General features: G+C 39.5%; 1 protein-coding gene and 1 long non-coding RNA gene across 3 annotated transcripts in view; one reads left to right on the top strand and one right to left on the bottom strand.

The window, feature by feature from the left end:
- The window catches only part of TSHZ2 (teashirt zinc finger homeobox 2), a 272,880-nt gene extending 269,270 nt beyond the window's left edge, over window positions 1-3,610 (bottom strand). For both annotated transcript variants that reach the window (XM_020984242.2, XM_078149875.1), the window contains exon 1: window positions 3,096-3,610. In XM_020984242.2, coding sequence (XP_020839901.1) covers window positions 3,096-3,135 — 40 coding nt within the window. In that variant the 5' untranslated portion in view covers window positions 3,136-3,610. The remainder of the gene's footprint in view (window positions 1-3,095) is intronic.
- Window positions 3,461-8,350, top strand: LOC144455870 (uncharacterized). Its single transcript, XR_013484692.1, has 2 exons — window positions 3,461-3,540; window positions 7,211-8,350. It is a non-coding gene; the product is annotated as an uncharacterized LOC144455870 (long non-coding RNA).
- Window positions 8,351-21,828: the final 13,478 nt, after the last annotated feature.

The following is a 21,828-nucleotide window of genomic DNA, read 5'->3' as shown; positions in this document are numbered from 1 at the left end:
ATAGTGTTCTATTCATTCATTTTCAATGCTTATAGTATTAGGAAGATCTGTGACACATTATTGGAAACTCAGAACTTAAGATTAATGATAACAAGGGATAAAACTGTCTGGCATGTTCCTTGGCATGGATCCTTATTTAGCAGGATCTCTTCTATTCAATCCATTTGTATGTTCTTCCCAATCTTGGTATTTATTCATTACTCAAACTAGAAATTTGCTTTCAAAGTCTGTGCATGGTAGTAATTATTTACAGTTGTGCACAGTATGGTGCGGTGGAGACATTTCCAGACTCTCTAGACCTCACCATTTCTTCCTTTCCTTGGATATTAACTAGCCAAAGAATCCCAAAGTGGCCAACTTTTCTTATGTAAAGCTGCCTCAGCTAAAACAGAGGAAGGCATTGATGTCCTTGAATGTGTGGAAGGAAAACTATGTGGAAAATATCTGCTTTATTAAATATAACCAAATACACAACTAATGAGAGGCCTTGCCATCTTCTTGATGCCTATTCCTTTTGAGCTTCATAGCTTGCAGAAAGTAAGGAGGCCTCCTTTCCCCTGATTTAAAAATAAAAAAGTAAAGCCCCCAAACACTCCATACGAAAATGAAAACTAAAGGCAGATCAGGAAACTAAAGCCATAGTCATAACTTTCAAACAGGGAAAACTAGTATATAAACCAGTGCAATAGGAAACTAGCTTAATAAAGAGAGTCTAATTTAAATAATGCAATCTAAGATTACATATATTCGATACACCTGAAGCCTCATTGATCAGAGGATAAATATAATCAAAGTAGCACAATTCTGAGCAATGCACTTTTTGTAATGAGCTTACTGACTGAGACATGTCCAGTCATTCTGGTAATTTAAATCACTGCCTAGTTGTTGAGGGCCTTTACCGGAACAACAAGAAAAACAGAGTAATTTTCAGGGCAACCTCACTTTTTGCTGGACTGCAGCCCAGGGTTCTCTTATGGGACAACAATAAGGACGTTATCTATAATAATCTAGCTACACTCATTCTTCTGTTTCCAGAGCTAGCCAGGGATTCTATGTGACTCTTCCCTGGTAAAAACCAGCTAGTGTGCTCACTCTAACTTTGTCAGATTGGGTAAAAGCAAAAGTGAATCAAAATGTAGGAGGAAAAAATGAGAGATTAATTATGTTTAAGAAATCATCAGATATAACCAATTTCTAGGGGGAAAAAACCCCACATATGATGTTTGTCTGCCTATACCTAATCACACACACACACACACACACACACACACACACACACACACAAAATCCACATTCTGAACTGTTGTATAGGAAAGTTCTAAATATATTTAATTTTTTAAATGCCCAGATGTTTTATTCTTAGGCAAATAGCATTAAAAAAAAACAGGGAGTAAATACTTTGAAAGATGTTACTATGTAACTCCAACTAGCCTCTGCCAGTTAGGAAAGCAGGTACCTACCCCCTCATACGAGTAGCTCTGAAGGAGGGCCTGTCCTGCAATTCTATGCCAGAATCAGATGATGAGAGAAGAGGAAATCAGTGGTACATTTTATCTGGTTACCTAAAACCCTAACACCTCCCCTCCACTTGTTATCTACCTTTGGTTTTGCCCCAAGCACTTTTCAAACTTTAGTAAAGTATATCACCAAACTTGCTCCTATGCTTTGCTCCAGACTGCAATGGAGTAAAACTAGTGATAGGTTTACAGGAAGAAGACTTGCCTGATGATCCCTAAAATCAAGGGAGAAAAGAAAAAAAAAACCTTAAGCTTTTCTTTAAAGCACTGATCCAACTAAGGACACAAAGAAATAAAAAACGCCCACATTAAAAGCCAAACAAGATAATAATTGTGCGTCTGGCTAAGAGAATCTAGAGGGCAAGCCTTGCGTCACTGGCACTTGAGTTACCATGGTGAGTGATTTATTGATATATATCAAGAATGAATAGATCAAAGGCAGCAAGATGACAGGTGATCAATCAAATGTCAAATCAAAGCTGGCAATCAACTGGAAAGCTGACTTTTCAGTGGGTGGGTCTGGCAGGAGAAAAATGAACTTTCATATTGCACTTCCCAGAAACAAAACCCCAGTATACTATTTTAAAAAAAAAGCAATTAAGCAACCTAAAAAGAAAACTCTTAAAAGGCTTTTTGTACTGGCCCATTAACCTGTCCCTATCTTTTTTCTTCTTTTTTTCTTGGGGGTGGGGGAGGGAGAGGGCAGGGAAGTGGCAATACAAAAATACGTATAAAGTTAAAACTCTTTCCTTGCACCTATACATTGCACTTTCCAATGGGCATTTTTCAAAAGGACAAGTGGGGTGGGGGTGGGGGTGGGGGTACACATAAGGATTAGATTTGAAAATACAGATTCTTTCAGAACGCACTTAGATTGTTCATTCGGTTTCCTGTTGCAGCTTTCACTAGAACTGATCAAAAGCTGAACTCCATCAGCTCATCCCATGCCAGTCCCTTGCCTTCCCCAGCTCAAGCACAACCTCACACTTCCCAGGACCACAAAGGGGTTAAAGGAAAGCTGACCCAGGAAGCGACACAATGACATCTTAAAAAGCAAAGTACACAGGCTGTGTGTAAGGGGAAGACAAGGGTGTCCCCAAACCTTACACGCTATCACCACAGAGAAGCAAGAGGCAGAAGGAAAGAAATGGGAAGAAAGTTAGGGGTGGGAGATGGCTGGGGGGGGTAGGGGAGGGAGGATGGGGAAGGTGGAGAGAAAAAGTTTAAGGAGGGAAGGACCGTGGGATTCCCCCAAAGCTGGAGAGTTGTCCCGGCACCGGGAAGGGGACAGGGTTTAGAATGCCAAACCAGGGAGTCAGTTTCCTTCCTCCTTTCCCAGAAGGGGAGAAGGAGATGAGACAGACTTGTTAGCTCGCTCCCAGCAAGTTGGATAGAAGGGGGTGGCAGGGAGGGCGGAGAAGGTGGGGGGGGAGGGGGTGATGAACAGGGAGCAAAAAGCCCAGAAAAGCAGGGGTGCTCGTCTCGTAGGGAGGAGGGGGGCGCGGGGGAGGAAGGGAGGGAAGGAGGGAGCTGCAGCCCCAGCCTGTAAGTGCCGAGAGAGAGAGAGCTTCGGCTTACCTGCCGCCCGCTTCGGTGCCTGCTGTTTCCTCCTCGGCATCGCTCTACTTTCTCCAATCTCACTTCTGTCCCCAGACCCGAGAAGCAGCTCGGGGGGTGCTCGCTTGTCTCGTCTGTCTCTGTCTCTCCCCCTCTGTCTCTGTCTCTCTCACACTGAGCGTCCCCCCTCCACTAAGGGCTTAAGGGGAAAAAAACCGGGGGAGGGGAAGCCCCAACAAAACAAAACAAAACAAAAAAACCTGTCTCGTGTTGACAATGTCGGGTTGTTGGTTGCTGATGATGTTGGTCCTTTTTTTTTTTTGGTCTGTTTTTTGGTTTTGTTTGGGGGGGTGACTGTTGAGACACTTGATTTCTTTATTAAACATCCAAGATCAGGATCAGATGGCAGGAACTGTGCCGCACACACGCACCACACGCACTCACACGCGGAAAGATAAGGCGAAAGGTAGTAGATTTTTTCTTTTTCTTCCTCTTCTTCTTCTTCCTCCTTTTCCCCTCCTCCTCCTCCTCCTCCTCCTCCACCTCCTCCTCCTCCACCTCCTCCTCTCCTCCTCCTCCTCCTCCTCCTCCACCTCCTCCTTCTCCTCCTCCACCTCCTCCTCCTCCTTCTCCTCTTCCTCCACCACCACCACCACCACCACCACCACCACCACCACCTCCTCCTCCTCCTCCTCCTCCTCCTCCTCCTCCTCCTCCTCCTCCTCCTCCTCCTCGTTGATCTCTATGGCGGACTTGTGCTGGGGGGAGAGAGATCGCGGTAGGTTTGGTGCTGCTGTCAGATGCCAGCCTGTGAGTGATATGGGAGAGGACAAGAGCGGGTTTGGAAGGCAGGAAATCTGGAATTCACACACACTCACACTCACACTCACGCGCGCGCACACACACACTCCCTCTTGCGCTCTCTCCCACATACATACTCACACACACACACACACGCACGCATACACACTCTCTCTCGCGCACGCACACACATACACACACACACACACACACACATCCTCACATATGCACAAACAGGCAGGGCGAGGCGATGCCAGCAAACATCGATCCACTGAACAAACTGAACATTAACAAACTCCTCCTCCTCCCCGCGACCTGATGACAGGGAGAAATTTACTCCCCAGCAGCAGATAGAAAGGCAGAGGGAGTTTATTAAAGAGACAGCGTCCTGCTGAGGGGAGAAGAGGAGTGGGGAAGGAGGGAGAGAGATATTAATCTGCGGGATCCGCGAGACGGCTTCTCTGCCCCTCTCTGGACCCCTCCCCTCCTTTCAGAGGCATGCCCACGTTGAGTTCGGGACATCCTGGTCTGGGGGTATCCTTAGACCAATGCTTTAAAGAAAAACTGGAGATCAGCATTAAGAACAGTGAAAAGTGAGGCCAGGTGAGAGTGGAAGCCAATGACATTCTTTCCATAATCATACTAGATGAGGAAGTTAGATTTGCTTAACTCCATCAATAGCTGGAGGAATTTGGAAGGATCACCCTATATCCTATAATAGACAATGAACTTTTCTCCCCTCAACTTCCCCTTCCTCTCAATCTGGGCTCCATTCCCACAGTTATCCTAATTTTTCTACTTTCCTGATCAGCAAGGAGTCTGGCTTAAAAAAAAAAGTTATCTCTTTTTTTTCACCCTGCAAGTATTTCTTCAACTTCTGTCCTTTCAACTCAATATTTACCCTCCTGAACATTTATTAAGTACTTACTGTGTGCAGGGCCTCCGTACCTCTTTTTGCATACATGATCACATTCCATTATGACAGACTTCAAGGGATTGTCCAAATTCTGCTGCTCTCCTAGAACTGTCTTTGATCAAATATTCCTTCCAATATATGGATCACTGATTGGGGCTTAGAAACTTTGTGTGTAGGGTTGTTTGTTTTTGTTGTTGTTATACTATATACTTCCTTGTAGGATCCTTGCAGTTTTAAAGGGTTTTGGTCTGTACCCCTTCCTTTGCCCTCCTCCTGCCAACTGCCCCCCCCCCCAAAAAAACACACAATCTCCTAACCAATGGCTGACCAGAGAGGACTGGGCAATCAACAGCCCTGTAGCTGCTTTGACTAGAGCTGGCTTCTTTTTCTTCTTTTTATTTTAGTAGGGAGGAATTGCTAAAATAAAATTTACTTTTCTCCCTCATATTGGCTGGCTACATTAACACTGCTTGCAAAGTGCTTTGCAGTAATTTTAGCAGTTCTATGAGGGAGGTAAATACTGTTTTCCCCTTTTACAGAGATAGTGCAGAGAGGTTAAATAGCTTGATCTGAGTTACATAAAGAAGTCCTCTTACCATTCCCTTGCCCTTCAACCTTCTCTTTAAAGGCCAAAGAAACCTTGCTCCTGATTTGCAATGCAGGGAAGATGGTGAATGAGTAAAAACCAAAAATCCTCAGGAACCTAGCTGAAAGGAGATAGGGAAAGCAAGAACCTGAGCCTCACTTATTAGAAGACCCTTAGCTTGTGTTGATGTAATGGCATCCAGAAGAAGGGGAATTTATGCATGTCTTTGTCACCTCCTTATCTTTTATTTCACTATTTCCAGAGTTTGGGGGCCAGTTATAAGAATAGATAGTAAGAAGGGCATCAACTTTCACAACTTCAGGAGCTTCTAAGTATTTACTTCAAAACTCATGGCTTTTCCTCTGAAGTTCCTCCACTAGTCATGCCTAGGAGTCCCCAGTATTTCCAGAGACTGGAGAATTCCCAAGGAGCCTTCCTAGTAACAGCTCTGTGTTCCCTGCTAGAGGACTAACAAAGTGATGGCCAAGGTACCTAGTAGAAACCTCAAAGACCAGAAGAGAGGTAAAAATCATGTAAATTTTCAACTGCTCCAAGCCTGGGGCATAGCCTTACATTTGCTAACAAAGATTTTATTGGATCATAGGGTAAGAGGGCACTTACAGGTAGAAAGGCAGCATGGTAGACAGAAGAGGCATTGAACCTGCATCTAGTGAGACCAAGTTTTGATTTCTAGCACTGACATTTGCTGTTTTTATGATTTAAATCACAACCTCTTTGAGACTCATTTTTCTCATCTGCAATACAAAAATAATACCTGTAGTATCTAGACTTCTACCAACAACCTCAGGGTTGTTGTGAAAATTAGATGAAGTAATAGACGCAAAATGTTTTGCAAATCATAAAGCACATTATTCGAAGTTCCTTTTAAAATTAATTTATTTTTAGTTTTCAGTGCTTGCTTTTATAATATTTTGAGTTCTAAAATTTCCCCCCTCCTTCCTCCCTAAGACAGCATGTAATCTGATATAGGCTATACATGTATGATCATATTAAATATTTCCAAATTAGTCATGTTGTGAAAGAAGTGGAACAAAAGGCAAAAACTGTGAGAAAGAAAAAAACAAAAACAAAAAACAAAAGAGAGAAAATAGTGTGCTTTGATCTGCATTGAGACTCCATAGTTCTTTCTCTGGATGTGGATAGTATTTTCTATCATGGGTCTTTTGGAATTGTTTTAGATCATTGTGTTGCTCAGAAGAGCTAAGTCTAACAAAGTCGATCATAGTACAGTTGGGGCTGTTACTGCGTACGATGTTCTACTGGTACTGCTCACTTCACTCAGCAATTTGAAGTTCTTCTAAGAAGAGATGGCTCACTGGAATTTATCTTTGACCTATTGGTGAATTGTTTCAAAACACTGAAGAATCAGACTAGGTCAATTGATTGGCATACGTAGCCTTCATCAATGTTTTCACAGTTGCCTATTGGACATTTCAAACTCAACATTGTTGCTTTTCCCCTAAAATTCACCTCTCTTCCAAAATTATCTCTATTTAGCCAGAACCTTAGTTCAGGCCCTCATCACCTCTAACCTAGACAATTACAATCTTTATCCTAATCGGCTTCCCTGCCTGAGGTCACTCCCCACTTCAATCTGTCCTTAACCCCAGCTACTAACATTGTTTTCCTTAAGCACAGACTTGACCCTGCAGCTCCCCTGCACCAAAAAGTTCAGTGGCTCATTATCCTTTCTAGGATCAGATATAAACCTCCACTTTGCTTTTAAAAATCTTTCTGATCTGACCCTACCTATCTTTTCAAACTCATATATGTTACTTCTCAAAGTGTACTTTTTTTCTGCCCCTTTCACAGGGCACCCCATCTTTTGTTTCTGGGACTTTGTACTGGCCTTCCAGACATCTGAACGCCTTGAATACACACCTTCTTCACCTCTGCCTTTTTTCAACATGTAGCACAAAGCTCCATCCTCTAAGCAAAGCCTTTCCTGATTGCATCAACTGCTGGTGCCCTTCTTTCCAAACCACCTTGAATTTCACCATTTCTTTTCTTTTTATTGAGTAGCTGGATGTCAGTGGATAGAGCTCTGGGCCTGGAGTCAGGAAGATTTGAGTTCAAATCTGCCATCAGACACTTACTGTGTCACCCTGAGCAAGTCACTTAACCCTGTTTGCCTCAGTTTCTTCATCTGTAAAATGAGCTGGAAAAGGAAATGGCAAACCACTTCAATATCTTTGCCAAGAAAACCCTAATAAATGGAGTCATGGAGAGTTGGACATGATTGAAATGGCTCAACAGCAACAAAAATGTTCAAAACAGCACAATAGGCAGGATAGAAAGACTCAAAGAAAATTGTACCTACTCTCAAGAAATTTACATTCTATGGGGGAAGAACACGGAGAATCTATGCATTTAGCAGCCATTTATGATATGTTGTCATGGTGGAAAGAATGCTGGCCTTGGAATAAGAGGATCTGGGATCAAGTTTCAGCTCCTGTGTTTACTAGCAGTGTGACCTTGGTTGGATCAACTCCATCTCTCTGAACATCAGTTTCATCCTTTATAAAACAGGTATAATAATATTTGGGCCACCCATCACCGAGTTTTGAGGCAAGCCCAATAAGAAATATGTGAATGTGAAATGAGAGGGATCATGGCATAGTGGAGAAAGAGCTGGACTCAGAGTTAGGAAGACTTGGATTTGAGCATCATCTCTATCAAAGACTGCTAGGTGATGCTGAATGAGTCACTTCCACTCTCACTGTACCAGTCGACTCTTTTAAGAAAATAAAATGCAAAGAAGGTATGTATCTGCTTTGGCCGAAGGAACTCCCTACACTGAAGAAATCACAGGTCCATCTTTTTTTTTTATGTGCAGATCTTTATATCTTTGTACAAAGATGCATAAGGAAAATGGTTTGAATAGCAACAATACAAAATACCAAAATAAATCAGACTTAACAACAACAAAAAAAAACTATAATTTTCTCAATAGATACTCACTGACTTTTTGTGTATAACTATCTTTTTTAAAGCACCTATTATACTGGTGCCAGTCATGAGAACCTGAGTTCAAATCCGCCTCAGACATTTACTAGCTGTGTGATTCTGGGCAAGTCACTTAACCCCATTGTTTCCAAACAAACAAACCATCTATTCTGTACAAAGCACTGTGCTAGCTATTGGGAGGAGAGAAAAGATAATTCAATAATTGTTCCTACACGCTTGGAACTTACAATGGGGAACAGTAGTATGGCATACAAATATGTAATAATATACAGTAAATATGCCATATGATAGAAATATATTGAGAAATACCTGGAGTAGCGGATAGGGAACTGGCCTCAGAGCCAGGATCCAGTCTCACCTCTCACAGAATTGCTGTGTGACCCAGGGCCAATCTTTGAGTGTGCCAACAACTCTCTAACACTCTGTACTGTAGTTGCTGATGCCAATAAAGTCACAAATCTGACACCGCCACCCCACCAAAAAAAGATAGATAATGATGTTGTAGCATAGGATAAAACGGAGGCTAAAGAAGTACAAACTACATTGCCAGGTGATAGGAAGGAAAGGTTAATTTCCAACTTAAATGGTGTAAGAAAAGACAAGGAAGGAGAAAGGAGGAGATTCTCTGTGCATTTGTGGCCCAGTTTGACAGGAGCACAGTGGAGCACATATGGAAGGGAGATGCCAGCTTTTGGAGGATTTTGAATGCCAGGCAAATGAATTGGGCTTTAGAATATTGGATAGGTAATAGAGAGCCACTGAAGAGTTTTCAGCAGAACTCAATTAGATCTGTGACAAAGGGATATTTGAATCTGAGACAGGTGGGATACTGATTAGTTGGGGATGGATTTGGAAAGTACATAAGTGGATTTTAAGGAGGTGAGGGACATGGGTTGGTGGAAGCAGAAATGGGAGGAGAATTGGCAAAGGAGAGAAGCTATAGAAGCAGGGCATAGGTAGAAATTATAAATATATGCATTTGTATATATGCATATGTTGTATGTATATATATATATATATATATATATACACACACACACACACATATATATATATATATTCATGTATATAGAAATTTCCTCAAGCCTCTCCCCAGTCAAGTCCATTTTACATTTAGTTGTCAAATTGATCTTAATATAAATATATACTTATATATATACACAAATATATATTTATGTATACATATAAATATATTTCTATAGATACATATAAATGTATAATTATATTATATAAATACATACAAATACATTTATATGTATATATGCTAATATCTGTGTATACTATATATATACTATATATATATACACACACACACACACTGCCATTGTGTGTATATATACATATATATATATATATTATATACCATATATACCTTGGGCATTGTGATATGGTAGAAAGAATATTGGTCCCATAGTTATGAGAACTGGAATGAAGTTAAGGCTTTTCCACAGAAGCACATTTTCTTGAGCAAATCTCTTTATCACCCACAGCTTCCTTTTCCTCATCTGTAAAATGAAAGATTGGACTATATCAGGATTTTTAATTTGCTGCGCACAAACTTATTTATTTAAGAATCTTTTGATAACTATATTTTAGTATAATTGTTTCCCTTTGTAATCTTTTGTATTTGATTTTCTGTATTTTAAAACATAAGTCTGAAGAGGGATCCACAGGCTTTGCCAGAATGCCAAAGGAGACACAAATGTCACAAAAAAGATTCAGAATCTTTGGACCAGATGATCTTCAAGGCAGGATTCATCTAGTGCCAGCATTCCACAATTCTAGGTAGAGGCATTTTCAAGAGCCTGTTGTTTCCCTCCCTCCTATGGCAAGTTTGGCAAGGCCAATTAATTCACTTATAGCTCCACAAATCTAGTCCATTGCCTTGGGGTTTCTTAACTTCCCCTGATGCCAGGGAGAGCACATCTTCCTCCACTTGGTAGAAATTTGCTGCCTGAAGACAGCAGGGGATTACAGCAGTAAAAGTGTTGTGGTAGTTTGGAACATAATGCAAGATTATTGTTAAGGAACAAATTCTCCTAAAGGCATTCTACAATAGTTCTTAATATAATTTTGGTTTTTGGTAAAACTTAGAGGTAATTAATCAGTATTTATATTTCAAATGCAACAGCTGCCTAGCTGGAAAGATGCGGGAAATGGAAGCTGGTGGTAATAACACAGAACACATTTTCCCTCAGAATTGGCTGCTTATAACATGTGACAGTGTTATGCTGCTACATAAGAATTGAGACCAACTTGCTCCTTCAGTAACCCATTGCTCAACTTCATTAACCACAGGAAGACATTAAGTGAATGTAAGGACTAGAACAGAGCTGGAAACCATATGTTCATCAGCCTTTAAGCTACAGGCCCATGTTATATTTTATGCCACATCAACTGTGCATCAGGTTTTATTTCCTGAATTCATTAGAAGTGTAGGTCCAAAGGTGAACCTCAACTTTCCAGAAGCAAATAGGATGTGATATAATTTGCTCTGAGAACACCTTTCAGCATCATGGAGAGCATAATTCTTATCTATTATGATTAAGCATTAAGGATCCAATTATCTTTAAGAATTTTATGAGATCCTCTCCTGCTTACTAGGATTATGCCAATATGACTTATTCTGAAGATTGCCCTCTGGCATGAATATTGCTTGCTTTTCCTTTTGGCTATTGTCCAAGTAGCACCCACCACTACCCCACCCACATCTCTGACCATTGAACTATTAAATCTCCAAACCCCAAATTAAATGGCACCATGAAGCCTTTCTGGGTCTTCTAATCCAGAAATTGTCTCTCCTTCTTGTGAGTTCCCAAAGCATTTTCTTTCTCTGCTAGATACTTATAATTTGATTTTGTATTGTTTATTTGTATAAGCCCTCACCTTATCTTCCATACTAGATTTCAGGATCCTTGTAGACAGGGTCCATGCTTTAAATTTCTCTGTATTGCTATCATTGCCTAGCACAGGGTTTTGCACACAGTGCAACACTAAATAAAAATTGTTATTGAATAAGGGGCCCTAAGCTGGAAGAGGTCCCAGGATTACCTCTTACAATGGTAAAGTTATAGCCTCAGCTTTATAAGAGGTACTTAAGGAACCACTTTCCCCATCTAGGAGGCTCCAAATAATCAGGCCTGGCTCCCTTCCCTCTATTTCAACTCATGCTGGGTTTCCATTGCAAAAATTGTCTGGACCAAACATTTTTAATACTTTGTCATAGCTATAGTATTTTTGAAATTGGATCCATGCTACTTATGGCTCTATTGCTCGCCTCCCTTTCCGGGAAAAGTCCATCTTCACTTCCTTTCCTCTTATTATCTTCTTAATCTTCTACAGTGTGGCTATCAGCCTAATTGTTCAGCTGAAATTGCTCTCTCCCAAGTTGCCAACAGTCTCTTAATCACTAAGTCCAATGGCCTTTTCCCAATCCTTATCCTTCTTGACCACTCTGCTGGCTTCAACATTGTCAATCACCTTCTTCTTCTTGATATTCTCTTCTCTCCAGGTTTTCATTACACTGCTCTTTCCTGATCTTCCTCTTTACCTGTCTGATCATTTCTTCTCAGTCTCTGCTGGATCTTCATCCATGCCAGGCCTGCTAACCTTGAGTATCCTCCAAGGTTCTATCCTGGTCCCTCTTCTCCTCTCCCTCTATACTATTTCAACTGGTCATTTAATCAGCTCCCCTGGATTCAATTATCATTTTTAGGCAGCTGATTCTCAAACTTATTTGTCTAGCCCCAACCTCACTTCTAACCTCCAGTCTTTAATCTTGAACTACCTATTAGACATCTTAACCTGGATATCCTGTAGACATCATAACCTCAATATATCCCAAACTGAATTCATTCTCTTTTTCCCCATACCCTCCCCTCTTCCTAAATTCCTATTATTGCTGAGGAAGCCACCATCCTACCAGTCACTTAGACACGCAACCAAGAAGGTGTCTTCTATGCCTTACTCTCTTTCATACTCCATATCTGATCTGTTGCCAAATACTGTCAATTCTGTCCTTGTAACATCTCTTTTGTTAAAAACTTAAAAACCAACTGAACAACATCTCTTATGTATCTCCTCTTCACTTCTTTGATGCTGCCACCACCCTGACCCTCATCACCTCATGCTTGGACTATTGAACTAGCTTACTGATTGAGGCTTCCTGCCTCAAGTCTCTCACCACTCAAGTCCATCCTACATTTAGTTATCAAATTGATCTTAAAGCATAGATCTGACCATGTCATCCCCTTATTTAATCAGCTCCAGTGGCTCCCTATCACCTCCAGGGATGAATATGAAATCTCTGTTTGCCTTTTAAAGTCCTTTGTAACTTGCATCCTTCCTACTTTTATAATTTCTTTACATTTTACTCCTCTGTGTACTCTGCAATCTACTGACATCCTCTTCCTCGCTGTTCCTCACAGAAGACACTATATATTCGAAGTCTGGGCATTTTCCCATGCCTAGAATGCTTTCCCTTCTCACTTTCTCATCTCTGCTTCCTGGTTTCCCTTTCTTCCTTTAAGTCTCAGCCAAATTCCCACCTTCTGCAAGATGCCTCTCCTAATCCTTTTTTAATCTTAGTGCCTTCCCTCTGAGATTATTCCCAATTTATCCTGGTTATATCTCATTTGTACATAGTTCATTGTCTTTTCTATTAGACTGTGAGCTCCTTGAGATCAAGGACTGTATGTTTCTTCTTTCTTTTTTATTCCTTCCCTCCTTCCTTCCTTCCTTCCTTCCTTCCTTCCTTCCTCCCTCCTTCCCTTTCTTCCTTCCTTCCTTCCTTCCTTCCTTCCTTCCTTCCTTCCTTCCTCCCTTCCTGCCTTTCCCAATTCTAGATTAATACATATTTTTTGAACTAGACTATATTAGGGAAGATTACCTACTCAGCTAATAACTCAGTGGGGTTCTATTATGGGGTACAATGGAGATCAGACTAGAATCAGAGGGAGAGATAGCTCCTACCAGCTAATTGCTCTCTATCCCTCTCAAACTTATATTTTACTCTGTTTTTGTCTCTCTTCACTTCATCTCTATCTCATTTTATCCATCTCTCACTCTGTGTCTGGTCTCTGTCTTTGTCTATCTATCTATCTATCTATCTATCTATCTATCTATCTATCTATCTATCTATCTATCTATATCTATCTGTCATCTATCTATCTCATAAAATGCCAAAAGCCAGAGTGAACCTTGGCAATCATGTACCCCAATCTTACATTTTGGAGGAGAAAATTGAGGCCCTGGGAGGGGATGTGACTTACTCAAGGTGACATGATTAATAAGTGGCTGAGCTGAAACTTAAAAGTATTGCTTTCGATTCCCAGGCCATAATTCCTTATGTTACTCTCAGCCACCTCTTCTTGTCCAAAGGTTTAAGTTTTGGCTTGGAGCATAGAATTTCTAGCTGCCCCACTGTCTTTTCCTGGTTAAGCTATAGGTTTACAGTTTCTATTATTAGACTATAAACTCTTCTCTATAATTAGACTCTAAACTTGGGACACTTTGTGTTGCATGTGAGCTAAACAATACCTAAGGTACTGTGGGTATCCCCATAAGTACTCAAGAGGAAGATCATGCTTTTAGATTGAAAAATAACATGTAAATATAAATTTTGTTCTCAGCCATTAGCTGAAAAGACTGTTAAGAGCAGAAACACTTCAATACTATTAATATATTCTAATAATTTTAAATATAAAGAAGCAATCTGAGGTAGAGGGAAAAGGTCAAATATTCTCACCCAGAGTACAAGGCTTGCTGGTTTAAAATGAAGAAGACAGTGTTTTAACTAGAACTGCTTCTCATAGTCTGGGAGCACCAAGCAGAGCCTATCGTTCTTCAGAGGGATGGCTTTGATCCAAATGTGACCCACTGAGTAGAATATTTGCCTCTGCAGTGACTTTTTAGTTCCCCAAATAAGAGATGAGAAAGTAGTTGTTTTAAAATTGTAACTCTCTGGGGAAGGGGGAATTGAGAGAATGGACTTCAGAATCCAGCACTTCTGAGATGGCACCCTATCCTCCATGATAAATGGCAGCATTAACAAGGTTTGGTTGAGAGGAAACCTACAGATTTATGACTTCCTGTCTCCGCCAGCAGATGTCATTATGGCTGACAGAACAGAATGCCTTTCAAGAGAGAACTGGGGTGGAGCTATGGAAAGAGAAAGAAAAAAAAATAAGCAAAAACCGGTATTCCTTTTATCATCATCAGTATCATTGTTATTTTTAGGGCTGGATTTTACGCTAAACAGACTTTTAGGCATTTGTTGAGCTCGCATATCCCATGATTTATATAGAAATGAACAAATAAAGAGATGGTTACTGGCTTGCCCTGGAATGAGAAACCCCACTGGATTTTGCTCCAAGCACATTTAAACCCTTAAAAATTAGTCAGAATAAAGTGAACACTTTGAACTGAATAAGCCCTCAATTTACCCCAAGACGTTATCTTGATGGGCATTTAAATGATGTTTACTTTAGAAATAGAGCAGCTGATTCTTAACCTCCTTTGATATATACATACCATTTTACCCATTTTTATAGAGTTATTGGCATTTTATGCACCTGAAAAATTTTTATGCATTGTAAAGTGGTATAAATCTAGTAGTTATCATGGGGCAGAAGTCATATAAATAAATAAATGTTAATGTTGGTATATACACTAGGTAATTGTAGGTCACATCATTTTCAGCACTTCCTACTTCCTAGCTTTACCTGAACATTTATCCTCAGCTGGAAAGCAGGTGTTTCTCTTACTTCTTTTATTTCCATCTGGGACTTGCTTACAATGGAATTCCCAAATAAAAGAATCATTTGGGCCCAAGGAATAAATGTTCCAACTGTGAGATAGATTGAACTGCTGGGGCAACATCTCCCTTGTTGGCTCCTGTCATCTAGAGGTCATCTTCCATTATAGTAACATTGGCAATTTTAACATTGTAATTAAGGGTCAGGGCATATTTCCGTTCTGGCAGGTTCCCCCTCATCTTTCTCACCTCTTTTCAAGATTTCTAGCTTTGTCTCCAAAAACTTAACTTTGGGAAAAGAGTTGACTTAGAGAATTCTCTTCTGAGAATTATTATCATTATTATTATTTGCTAATGTAATAGATGTATTTTAGCAAATACCTATTTTCTATGGCCTTAGTTTCAGGAGTGTTACAAAGTGAACAGTATTGTGTGTATGGCACCAGTCACATGTCCATCAGTTTTTACAAACTTGATATCATATGCTAATGTTCCATTCCCTCCATTTTATACTTGAGTAAACTGAGTTACTTCAGTGGAACCTCTGGAGCTGCTAACCAAATTTACGTTTCTGGTTTTCTTTTTTTAAAATTTTTTTGTTATGTTTGAATTTCAAGCTGTTTTCTTCCCACCCTCCCAAGCCTACACAAGAAAAGGCCAACATTTGACACAGATACACAAACACACATATAAATCCATATATAAGTATATATATGAAACTATATAATATATACTTACAAATATTAATTTTTTCTCTGAAGGTAGATACCATCTTCCTTCATGGATCCTCCTATTTTAGCTTTAACTTTGTCTGAGCTCATGATTGCTACCCCTGCTTTTTTTTACATCAAGTGAAGCGTAATAAATTCCACTCCAGCCCTTTATTTTTCTTCTGTTTGTCTTTCATTTTTAAAAACGTGTTTCTTGTAAACAACATATTGTCAGTTTCTGGTTTTTGATCCATTTTGCTATCCATTTCTGGTTTATAGGTGAGTTCATTCCATTCACATTTAAAGTTACAATTACTAGTTGTGTATTTCCCTCCATACTATTTTTCCTCACTGTTTATCCTTCTCTCTCTTTTTTTTATGCTAGCCCTCCGAAGAAATCTAATTTTCTTCTGACAACTGCCTCCCTAATCCACACAGTCTTCTAAAATTCCCTCCTTTGTCATATCCCTTTGTCCTCTTATATACTGTGAATTAAGAAAACTTTCATATCCTAATAAATGTATGTGCTATTCCTTCTTTAACCCATTTCCAATGAGAATAAGGTTCCTACACGACCCACCCTTTACCCCCTAACATTACCTCCACAGTAAGAGTTCTTCCATTCATTCCTCTTTTGTATTATTTGCTTCATTTTGCCTTTCCCTATCCAATTTTATGTTTTTTGGATCATCTAATCATAATCAACTCAACCCCAAATCTTCCATCTGTGTATACTCTTTTGAACTACCCCAGTAATGACTTAAGAGTTACAGATAACATTTTCCTGTATAAGAAGTGAACAGTTTAACATTATTAAATCCCTTATAATTAGTCTTTCATGTTTATCTTCTTGTCTGTCTCCTGATTCTTCTAAGCTGATTTTTCAGCTCAGTTTTGTTCTTTTCCTCAAAAATGCCTGAAAGTCCTTTAGTTCATTAAATATCTATTTTGGATTACACTCAACTTTGCTAGGTAGGTTATTCTTGTTTGCCAACCCACCTTCTTTGCTCTATTCATTGGACTTTTTATGTAGAAGCCGCTAAATCTTGTGTTATCCTGACTGTAGCTCCACAGTATTTAAATTGTTTCTTCCTAGTTGCTTGTAATGTTTTCTCCTTGACCTGAAAGCTTTAAAACTTAGCTATAATGTTCCTGTTAGTTTTCACTTTGGGATCTCTTTCAGGCAGTGATTGGTGGATTTTTTCAATTCTATTTTACCCTTTAGTTATAGAACTTAAGGACAATTTCCCTTAAAAATTACTTGAAGCATAGTGTCTAGACTCTTTTTCTTCACCATAACTTTCAGGTAGTCTGATAATTCTTATATTATCTCTCCTTGATCTGTTTTCCAGGTCGGTTGTTTTTCTTATGAGATGTTTCACATTCTCCTCTATTTTTTCATTCTTTTAATTTTATTTTAATATTTTTTGATATCTTATGAAGTCATTATCTTCCTCTTGCCCAATTCTAAGTTTTAAGGAGTTATTTTCTTTGGTAAGCTTTTGGAATCTTTTTCTAATTGATTACCTTTCTTTTCATAATTTTCTTGCTTTTCTTGCATTACTCTTATTTCTTTTTCCAGTTCTTCCTCAGCCTCTCTTATTTGATTTTAAAGTCATTTTTAAAGCTCTTCTAAGAACTCTTTTTAGCTTTTGACCATTTTACATTTTTCTTTGAAGCTTTACAAGAAGCTGTTTGTCTTCTGAGTTCTGATTTTTCTCAACCACCATAGTAGCTCTCTACGGTCAATTTTATTTCCTCTGTTTTTACTCACTTTCTAAAAGGCCTATTTCTTAAATGTTAAGTCTATGTTTGAGTCAGAATCTGCTCCCAGAGTGTGGGGGATAATGTCTCAGGCTTTGGGTTTTTCATGCTGTTGTTTTCTGACCTTTATCTGGAGGCCTTTGACAACTTGGGAGAACCAAGAGAACTCTTGGTTCTTCCAGTGTTCTATACTCCAAGGCCAGGTGTGGTCAATGCCCTTCTGGTTCACACCTTGGTTGGTCTATAAGTGACCTCAGGTACCCCTCTCTGCCCCTGGCCTGACCAGGGCCCTCAGCATTGCTGCCACCACAAATGCTCTTGCTCCCTGCAGGTGGCTATAAGCATTAGCTCTGCCCTCTGCCCTGAAACCAAAACCAGGGACTATAGCTTTCCTGCCAGTGACCACAATCATCAAGGCCCTGCCCCCTCTGCAACCATATTCACCTCTGTGTACACACAGTCCTCCTTACCCACAGCCACAGCCTGGGACTGCATCTGATCAGTATGTCTGGACCTCTCATCTAGGAACCAGTGGAGGGCTCCCAAAATCTTCCCCTGATCAGCTGCTGCACCCCTATGTTGTCTGTGGGGCAAAAACTCTCAAGCTAAGGCTGCTGCCTACACAGCTGAACTTGCTGGTTGTTGACTTGGCAGTATTTCCCGGTGGTATCTGCACTTCAATCAGGTCATATCACTACCCCACTGCCACCCCCACACCCATCAGATCTTTCCTAGTGTCCTTCCAAGTTGTCTTAGGCTAGACAACTGAGTTACTCCAATTTTTTGTTATTTCTGACACTCTAAAATTTGCTTTGAGACATTATTTACCATTATTTGTGGGGGAATTCAGCTAAGTAAATTCCTGCCTTATTCCACCATCTTCCCACAATTCCTTCTGTTGCTAGTTTTTGACAACAGATTTTTGACCCATAAATATAATTTATTGTGGAATCACTAAACTTTAACCATTTGAGTAGGTTCTTTCCTGGAACAAAATGTCCAGCTTCTTGAAATAAATAAGGCCCCAATTCAGAGATGTTTTGAAGCCAACCTGAATAGGCTTGTTAGAACCATTGTTTAATTTTCAGTGTGAACATTTACCCCTTGAAAGTTGGCAAACATCACAAATCAGGGCTTGATTTATTGTTTGTTGATTGTCTAGATTTAAGAAAGTGATGGAGAAAATGTTAGTAATGAAGATTCAACCTTAATGTATGTCATAAATACTATTGCTCTGCCTCGAGAACTGGTTTTTAAACATTTATCAGCTCATTGCTGACCTGACTCCTTTGAAGTAAGATTTTGGAAAAGTCTCAAATTTGTAAATCATCCCTATCTGAGTAATATCTACTGGGTGACCACCCTTAAGAACCTTATGGCCTGAATGATGTTGGGAAAGTGTAGGCCCTATGACCCAGAAGCAGCTGGAGAACTCATAAGGAAGGTTCCAAAGTACATACCAGGTGGTAAAGATCTCTAAGGAATCCCCACCTGTGAACCATCTGCCTGGAGATACCTGGCATCTCAAATGTGTACACAGCCTGGGAAGAGTTAAGAAACCTAAGCTACACGAATGGGCTGGTCAGGAACAGAGTTCCTAGAGTCCCATAAGCACATTGTCTGAATTTAATGAGTTTGGGATGTCTGACTTCCTCAAGGCCCAAGTGTTACTTGCAACTAAAACTGGTCCTAAGTAGCTTTTTCTCCCCTCCTTTTTTTTTTTGCCAAGGTTAATCTTGAATATAAATTAGAAGGATGTATTGTGCTCTGAGCCTTTGGGAGAGGGATCTTGGTCCCTCTGGAGGATTTTGGAAGGAAATATTCAGAGAGAAGCAGACACAAGTCATAAGATTCTGGTTAGAGCTCAAAGTCACTTATTGTGAAAAGCAATGCACAGGGAAGAATCTTTGAGGCTTTCTTCATCCTACTGAAAACTGAAAGAAAGGAAGTCAAAGATAGAAAGACCCCATAAATGCCAAAATATTCATAGCAACATTTTTGTAGTAGTAAAGAACTAGAAATAGAGGAGATGTCCATTGATTAGGGAATGGCTAAATAAATTGTGGTTTGTGAATGTATTAGAATATAATTATGCCACAAGAAACAATAATATCAAGAATACAGAGAAGTGAGGGAAAAGTTATATGAATAGATTCACAGTGAAATAAACAGAAGCAGGAAATAAATATATATGAAATGATTGCAATAGTGTAGATGGAAAAAACAACAGTGGCAACAAAAACTTCTGAAACTGAGCGATCATCATAATGGCTAAGGTTGGCTCAGAAGAAGAGATGAGAAAATGTACTTCACTCCCTTCTTTGCAGAGGTGGGGAACCAAGGATGTGGAATATTACATATTGCTCTCAGATGAAGTTGATTTGGCTGAACTGAGTTCATGTTTTCTTCTAATCTTTCACATTCATTAATACAGGGGACAGCTCTTTGCCTATTCAATGAATGGGTGTTACCTCACTCAAAGTGAGAATCTGAAAAGACCTTAGCTTAAGGGCCAGGGTCTCTCATTGCATCCTGGGCCATCTCCAGTAGTTCTGATGAATATCTGGCTACTGGATCCAGATGGCTGTGGAGGAGAAGGTGAGGCTGGTGACCTTGCACAGCCCTCCCTCACTTAAATCAAAGTCAATTGCAAGTCATGTCATCATCTCCCTGATGTCATGGTCCTCTTTGAGAACAAAGGACAAACACAACAATAAAACCTTGTGGATGCCAGTTTTGCACTGGCATTGTGTACTCATTATCCATCATTCATTAGCTCATCTCCCCTGCTGGTCTATTTATCACTGATATTTTCTTTTACACTACTTTCCATTAGTTCAGTGTGCTACAACCTGCCTATACTCACCTTTGATCCTCTAGGCATCTCTAATTGTGATTTTTCCAAGAATGTGGTCTTCCATAATTCAAAGATCTAGCATGCCCTAGAGATTCCCTAACTCCTGTTTAGGGTTTTTTTTTTAATGTCAAAAGTAATGAGTGAAAAAAAAAAGTAATGAGTGGACATTTGAATCTCTAAAGCATAGATACATAAGTATATGTACATACATATGTACATATCATATTATATATATATGAAGCTCTCAATAAATATATATGTGTATTTCTATGATATCTTCCCTTCCTTCAGGTATCTTTGATCCCTGAACGTCTTTACAATTGTTTTGCTTCCAGGATGGATCTCCCCTATGTAAACTTGATCTAATATAGCTACTTTTTCCATTTAATTTTAAGACCATTTATAAACACATCTGGCAGTAGAGTCAAAATATGGTGGTTCTACTATCCATGAAGATGAGCAAAGTTTGGTACCAATATCCTTTTAAATCTTTTGCATTTTCCTTCTGATTGTTGTCCCCCTCCCATTTTCATGCTTAAATGCTACTGGAATGATTTTGCTTAGTCACCAAGCTTTCCTTAAATATATTTATGTAGCCCTTTAAGGTTTTCAAAGCACTTTACATTGTTATCTCATTTTATCTTCACCACAACCCTGTGAAGAAGATACTATTATTATCTCTATTTTAGGGATGAGGAAGCTGGGGATGAGAGTAGTTACTTATGGTCACACAGCTAAGAAGTGTCTGAGGCAGGATTCAAACTCAGGCCTTCCTCTTCCATAACTACTATTCTACTGACTATACCAAGCTGCTCCAATGAAAGGTCTTTATCCTGCGCTATCACTCTCAGCTTTATGAGGTGATGTTGCTAACAATATTTGATTATCTTTTCCGTAAGATCTTTAAAAAAGAGTTTATAATTATAAACCAGTGCTGCTCTTGGCCACTGTATCTTTCCAGATAGGAAGTGAATTAAATGTTTGCTGACAAAGCTATTTTTCAGTCTCTTTTGGTCTCCTTGTTATGGCAATTGATTCGTATCAGTTAACCTTCTGTATAGAATTATTGTAGTCTGTGTCTTTGTCACTAAACAAATTGTGTCATTTACATATAATGGAATATGATGGTGCCATAAGAAATGATGAGATGGACTATCTAAGAGGAAGATGGGAAGACATTTATGAACAAATGGAGAGAAGAATGAGGAGAATTAGGACATTTATATAAAGATTACATTACAGAGATAAACAACTCTAAAAGATTCTAGAATTCTGATCAACATAATGATAAATCACAAATTTTAAAATCTGTGTCTTTGTCCTCTTTTCTATCCATCTCCCATTTTTTATCAACCACTTGATGAAATAATATAGTACT

This window comes from Phascolarctos cinereus, unplaced genomic scaffold, assembly GCF_003287225.1.
Source record: "Phascolarctos cinereus isolate Bilbo 61053 unplaced genomic scaffold, phaCin_HiC Scaffold_2;HRSCAF=192, whole genome shotgun sequence".
In the NCBI taxonomy this organism is placed as follows: Eukaryota; Metazoa; Chordata; class Mammalia; order Diprotodontia; family Phascolarctidae; genus Phascolarctos; species Phascolarctos cinereus.
This window is presented reverse-complemented; position numbering and strand designations above follow the sequence as displayed.